This window comes from Nannochloropsis gaditana, assembly GCF_000240725.1.
Source record: "Nannochloropsis gaditana CCMP526 unplaced genomic scaffold scaffold144, whole genome shotgun sequence".
Taxonomy (NCBI): Eukaryota; class Eustigmatophyceae; order Eustigmatales; family Monodopsidaceae; genus Microchloropsis; species Microchloropsis gaditana.
The window spans coordinates 1-7014 of record NW_005803809.1 but is presented as its reverse complement, the minus strand read 5'-3'; the positions used below and the strand labels follow the sequence as shown (position 1 = coordinate 7014).

Genomic DNA, 7014 nt, shown 5'->3' with positions numbered 1-7014 from the left:
TGCTTGACTTGGGCAAGAAAAGGGGAAAGACTGAGTTGGCCTCGAAAAGATGTTCCGAAAGCTATTTCCTGAGCCAAGATCAACGCAGCCGGGTGTCGGTTGGTAATATGACAACAGTCGCAAGGCCCCAACCGCGCTCTTCGCAATCGTGCTGTAAAACCCAACCCCCCACCTAAAGTAAGCGAGATCAGGCAAGTCGCATGTCTTCAACATGGCAGCAATGTAATCTCTTTGCTTTTGTGCGCTTTGCGCGTCCTGTGGCATGACCGCCGCCTTCCTTCGGCGTGGGGTGATTGCCCTCCATCACGGCTTCGTCGAGGGGAGATGGAAAGAAGGCGTTTGCACGTGGAGACGAGAACAGACGCAAGAACAAATTGCAACGATATATGCCTGAAGGTGAGTTACTTATTCATTGTGCGGTGGTTTAGTTACAAAGTCGGTCATGTTTCAACAAGACCACCATCATCTGGGAGGGCCTGGGGCAGGCCCGACGCGCGCCTCTGGCGGATTTGACTCAATCGGGGGAAGGGAAGAGCCGAAGCGTATTTCGCGCGCCCGCTGCGACTGCAAATATGCTTCCTGTGCATCTCTATGTGCATAAACGCTGTTGTAGTAGTTATTCAGACCCTCTCCTGTTTCCGAAGGCCACCGGCCCCGTTGCTCATGCGCTTTCTGCTGCAGGCGGACCTCCAGGGAGGGGGGCCGTTCCTGTTGCAGCTGTGCTTGCTGCTGCAGGGTTTGTGATCGGTGCTGCCAAGAAGACTGAGACATTGCTCCGCTTACTTCCCGTTGGTAGGGTGCTCGGGGTTCAGCGCCCTGGAAGTATCTTCTTTCTTGGCGCTGTTCCTCCACCCCTCGAGTATACGGGTACCTCTCCTGTGAAGACGCGGTCGCTTCAGGACGAAGGGGCGGAGCAATCATGGCATGGCCTTTGCTGCTGGCCATGCTGCCTTCCCTTTGCGCCTCCAAATGCAGAAGTCGCCGTTGCCAAAATTCAGTTTCCTCCTCCACGCGCCTGGCCACGGTCACGTTCACCAGGAACGCCAGGGCCCCCCGCAGGATCCTCTGGAGGTCATCCATGCTGTGAGGCACCCGCTCTCGCTCCAGACTTCTGTCAAAGTACGAGATTAGCTCGGGAAATGCCGGCACGTCCATCTCAAACTGCTGCTTTAGCCGCGCGACGCTTAAGGCTGGGCTCTGACTGGGAGGGGGAAAGGACAACAAGGAGGACCTGTGGGTCCGGGCATCCGCCTGCATGAGCCAGTCGAAGAGAAGTTGGTGGGAGTGCGTGGACAGCATAAGCTGCTGCGCTTCCGGGGGCTGCTGCTCGTGCAGGCCCAGTCCGTCCACGGTTGACCAGAGGAAGTCGCGCACGCGGGCGCGGGCGCGCGGGTCAGCTATCAGGAGCTCGATCAGGGACTGTTCGTAGATGAAAATGGCCTTGCTATCTTCCTCGTTGAACGAGGATGGAGGCGGGGAGGACGGGAGGGGGGTGGCTTGGGGTGCAGCCTTTTGAGGCGGAGGCCTCGGGCGGCTCGCGGAGACTCCTTGCGCGGTCGATATCAAACTGCTCGCGTGGAGGGACTCAGACCGCGCGTCGCCCAGCCCAGGCGCGCCAAAGGAGGAAGGGGGCGATGAGAAAGCCGAGCCTTGGAGGGTGGACGAGGTATATGACGGCCTTGAAACCCTGTGCTCATCCCAGCTGCGGGTCTCCTCCCGCCCTTGCCTCTCAGGGGCAGGTGTCCTGCCGGTTTGCTTGAGTGGGGTATACTGAGCCCATGACTGCTGCGACTGCTGGCTTTGAGGCCGTGCTACTGGTGCAGAAGACGGCTGAGGAGCTGGTAGGTTCGTCACCCGCTGCGGGGGCCGGTGTGGGTATTGGGGCTGTTGCCGCCCGGGTGGTTGCGTCTGTTGGAGCCGCGGAGCCGGTTCCTCCTTTGACTGCTGCAGTCTCTGTGGCTGCTGTAGCTTCTGTTGCTGCTGCTTAAGCTGCTGCTCATGCTGCTGTTGCCGAGCCCGCTCTGTCTCCCGCGCCTTGTAGGCGCTGTGTTTCTCGTCGCACTGCTGCAGCAAGTCGGAGGTCACCCGCGCTCTCAAGGGCTCGTCCGAAGGAAAGGCTTCACGGGCAAGCAATGAACACAGGAACGTCCGGTCTGCTTGTTGCGTGGCGGGAAGACGCGCCAAGAAGTCCGTCAACGCCTCGCTTCGTCTCGAGAAGGCCGCTGTGTCCCCTCGGCTCGCATGCGGGCCCCCGGCGCTAGCCCCCGCTTTACCGACCCCAACCTCCCCTCCTTCTTCCATCAAGAGCCGCGCATACCACTCTTTCCAGAGCATCGCCTTGTTCACCACCTCCCGTTCGAACATGGCGCCTGCCTGGGCCTGCCCCCACCCGGCTGCATACGCCCGCAGCAAGTCGTCCGGGTCCCCCGAGCCCTCCGGGAGCTGGGCCACTTTGACATGGAGGCCGCCGAGACGACCCTCCGCCTCCAGGGGCAGGAGGAGCTCCCGACACGTCCGAGCCGCCGCGCGTTGGCCCGCCTTATCCCTGTCCAGCACCAAAACCAAGGTGCCCCCCCCCGAGGGCAAAGCATTCTGCAAAGTCTTCACATGGTCCCCCGTCACGGCGGTGCCCATGCACGCCACTGCATGCCGCAGCCCCGCTCCGTGCAAAGCCATCACGTCAAAGTACCCTTCCACTACCAGCGCCGTCCCTTTCTCGCGAATCGCGGCCCGGGCCACATGGGCCCCGAAGAGAAGGTTCCTCTTTTTGAAGACGGGCGTCTCGGGGGTGTTCAAGTACTTGGCCAGCGGCCCCTCGTCCAGCAACCGCCCTCCGAACGCCACCATTTGTCCGCGCGCGTTCCGGATAGGAATTATCAAACGCCCGCTCAGACGGTCGAAAGGCGACGGGTTGTCCAAGCTTCGGGGACTGAAAAGGCCAGACTTGACCAGCTCCTCGCGGCTGAGCTTCAACGGACCCAGATGTCGGAGCAGGCCGCCGGGACGCACGGGGGCATAACCCAACCCGAAGTCCGAGGCAAGGCCCGCGCTAAAGCCCCGCTCCTGCAAGTGCGTGCGCGCTGGCCCTGCGGATGCCTCCAAGAGCATGGATGCGTAGTATTCGCCCGCTGCCTCCAGGGCTTGGTGCAGGCGGGCATGGCTTTCCTTGGTCGCTCCTGAAGCCCCTTTGCCACCGCCCTGGCCGTATCCTTCTTTAACTAAATCGATGCCGGCTTCATCTGCCAGGAGTTCCATAGCCTCGGGGAATGAAAGGCCTCCTATATTGGACACAAAGCTGAAAATATCACCGCCAGCACCGCAGGAAAAGCAGTGGTACAAGCCCTTGTCATCGCTCACGCTCATGCTGGGACTTTTGTCGTCGTGGAAAGGACAACACCCCATCCATTGCCCGTCCCCTTTCTCATCCAAGTCCACGTGCTGCTTGATCACGTCCGACAGGGGGACTGACGCCCGAATCCGTTCCTTCATCTCACTTCCCTCCGCTGCACCCTGCACGCTTGCGGAAGAGGAAGGTCGAAGCGCGAGGGCAGCGGTCGAAGGGAGATAATGGCGTTTACTAGAACAGCATCTTCTGAATTGGTCTCCCCGGGCCGCACGATTGAGCACTCTTGGACGCCAAATCCGAAATGCTTCAACAGCAGCCACCAGGAGAAGCAGTCTAGCCAGCAAAGTCCCTCCACGAGCAGGTGACCACATGGCACTTTGCGCTCTAAATGTACCCTGTGGTATCCGAATGTTCTTAAGACTCGCTTTCCTGTCTGGAGACAGTGCCCTGGCAGCCCTGTACAAGCTATAATGGCTGGCTCGATGGCAAGACCGGTAGCAGCAAGAGGACAGCAGCTACTGAGCTGGGCAAATAGTTGAAGGAGCTCCGAAAAGAACCACCTCGTCACAGCACATTGCCAGGGCAGACCAAAGTACCCTGCACACGTAGGATAAAGATGTATGACGAGCGTGAGTGAAGAGGGCCTGACAGTCGTGGTCGTCGAGAGTGAGACAGTGGAAGCGGAAGGGCCTCTCTCCTTGTTCTCGTCTCGCTGAAGACGTGCCACCCCAGGCCAGAATTCCCGCTATCCACCCGCGGCACCTGGAGCCGGTCTCAGGTCCTAACTAGAATGGTTGATCGGGAATTGGAAACAATCCAAGCTGTGCTACGCGCTAGGGGTGTCGAGCAAGCTAGGTATTCAATCAATAGGATGAAATTTGTGGCCTCCGAAACCGCGCGGGGGCTGGGACTCATTGCCATGTTGTTCCTTTCCCCCTCTCAGGACGTGATATTTTTACAGGCAACGGGCACACACTCACAAGTGGGCGCACGCCGTCGATAGCACCAATATAACACGCGGCAGGGGGATGTGGAGGCCCTACGCCGCGGCAGCGGCACGCCGTTGCGTCAAGCGTCCGACATGGTCTGCAGTCTGTCATGGCAGCCCCGGGGGCAGAACCCAGAATTTGAGCACTAGCCATCCCCCCACATCAACATTGTCCTCCGCGGTGGTCCCACCTAAAGCGTTCCGGGTCCTTTCGCCGCGTGAAATTTACGAGGGTTTGGAAAAATACGTGATCGGGCAGGAGGACGTAAAGACCGGCCTGGCGGTAGGTGTCCATGCCCATTATTTGCGTCTTTATAGCAAAGAGCAAGCAAGGCAGGCAGCCGAGGCCGCGGAGGCGGCCAACGGGCAACGGAAAAGAAAACATGCGGCGCCTGCATTGGCGGCTCGAGAGGGCGACACCATGACAGTGTACCACAACGGGAAGACTAGCAGCCTGATCCTTTCCGAGCCGGGAGACATGGACACGGCTTCGGGCTCCGTCCATCGATTTTTGCGCGAAGAGATCCTCAACGCCGCCAGCGGAAACCCGTCCTCGCTGAGCTCTACCTCGAATACGTCTTCTGGGAACGGCAACGACCCCTCCTCCTCCCCCTCGTTTCCCAATGCCCGCAAAGGGATGACCATCCGCCTGCACCATGACCCGCGGCGGCGCACTCGCCCCCGGCCCAGCGTGGAGCCGGTAGAGCTGGAGAAGTCTAATATCCTCATGCTCGGGCCCACGGGGAGCGGAAAGACGCTGCTGGCTAAGACGCTGGCCAAGCTCCTGGACGTGCCCCTGGTCCTGACGGACGCCACCTGCCTGACTCAGGCCGGCTACGTGGGCGAGGACGTGGAGTCCCTGCTCTTCAAGCTCTACCAAGCGGCCGGGCAGGATTTGGAGGCGACGGAGCGGGGTATCATCTACATCGACGAGATCGACAAGCTGTCGAAGCGGGAGAGTGGGAGCGTCCGCGATGTGTCGGGGGAGGGCGTGCAACAGGCCTTGCTGAAGATGCTGGAGGGGAACGTGGTGAATGTGCCCAAGGCCGGGGGCCGGAAGAACCCGCGCGGGGAGCACGTGCAGATCGACACCACGGACATCCTCTTCATCTGCGGCGGGGCCTTCGCGGGCTTGGAAGGGGTGATCGCCAGAAGGGTGAGCCAGGCCTCGATCGGGTTCGGGGCCAGCCGTGGGGGGGAAGGGGGGGGGGCAGGGGACCGATCAAGGCGCCTTGTTCGAGAAAGTGGAGCCCGACGATCTGGTCCAGTTTGGCGTCATCCCGGAGCTGGTGGGGAGGTTGCCGCAGATCGTGAGTGGGAGGGAGAGGTCGTGGGTGGGGGGCAGGGGGAAGGGGGGGGTAGTAAGAAAGCTTGCCCTGGCGCGTCGGTATCAGGGATGCTCACAGTTCTCTTCCCTCCCGTACCCTCACCAACTTCTCAGCTGCACACGCAAAGCCTGACGTTCGAGCAGATGATCCGCATCCTGACCGAGCCCAAGCAGGCGCTGGTGAAGCAGTACGCCTTCCTCTTCGCCATGGAGGACGTGGCTTTCCACGTCACGACCCGGGCGCTCGGCTGCGTGGCTCGGATGGCGCTGGAGAAAAAGACGGGGGCGAGGGGCCTCCGAAGCATCCTCGAGCAGGCGCTGAAAGAGAGCATGTACCTGGTTCCCGACGACCAGGACGTGAACGCGGTGGTCCTGGACGCGCGGCCCGTGGGGGAGGGCGAGACGGAGGCGTTGGAGTAAGTCGGAGGGGAAGGGCGGGCGGAGATAGCGGGGAGGAGCAGAAGTGTCACAGGCTTGGGAGGTCGTGGAGGCCGGGAAGGGGCATGCAAAGCGCCAGATGTATTGCTGAGAGGGCGCGCACACACGCGACAGGGTCCTTCTCGTCCGAGGAGAGGAGACGCTGGAGAGCTTCCTGCAGGCCAGGGAGGCGGAAGGCCTGGGGAGGGGGGGGAGGGGGGGGCGGGAAGGGGGGAGGGGGAAGCGAGGACGGGCCGGGACGGAGGAGGACGTCTCGGAGGTGGCGGCTGCCTAGTGGGGAAAGAGGAGGGAGGGGGGCCAAGGGGAAAGGGGCGAGGGGGGGGGGGCTGGTCGAAGGGGAAAGAAAGATACATCCAGGCTCTGAGAGGATTGAGGGAGATGGAGGCGACCGACGCGTGGTGGAGACGGTAACAAAGGCTGGTGTGCGTAATAAGGACGAAAAGGGAAAGTGCGCAAGACGGGCGAAGCCACAAGCCGTGGCGCGAGGAGGAAAGGGAGTGGGCGCGATGAGGGAGATGGATGCAAGCTGTACATAGGGTGCTCGCTGTCCTCGCACGGGGGCAAAAAGGAGTAAGGCACCTGGTCAAGTGGAGGTTCAGAGTATCTCGTAGGGCTCTCATGTTTGAGGGTACCAACTTTGCTTTCTTTGTGCCGCTTTCCCCCTTCTGGCCCCTCTCGACACATTCCACGCGCCCCCTGGCCCCCGCCTCCCACACTTTCGACGCACTATCACACCCCTCTTTCCTGTACATAGGGCGCCCCGCCAACATCTTTTCCTCTTCGTCAAACCCACCTCGTTGCCCGAGCAGGCTCCCTGAGGCTTCCCCTGACGCTTTCCCGGGTCTCCTCTGTCGCCTTCTCCCACCAGGAATGCCTCCATCCCTCCTTTCCCCCCATCCCCCATCCTCCCCCCCC

At 61.3% G+C, this 7014-nt stretch overlaps 1 protein-coding gene across 1 annotated transcript; it reads right to left on the bottom strand.

Annotated features, from left to right (window-relative positions):
- Positions 1 to 383: 383 nt before the first annotated feature.
- Positions 384 to 3946, bottom strand: DNAG (DNA primase). Its single transcript, XM_005855646.1, has one exon. The coding sequence runs from the start codon at positions 3715 to 3717 to the stop codon at positions 463 to 465; it is 3255 nt and encodes a 1084-aa protein (XP_005855708.1). The 5' UTR covers positions 3718 to 3946; the 3' UTR covers positions 384 to 462.
- Between the last annotated feature and the right edge of the window lie 3068 nt (positions 3947 to 7014).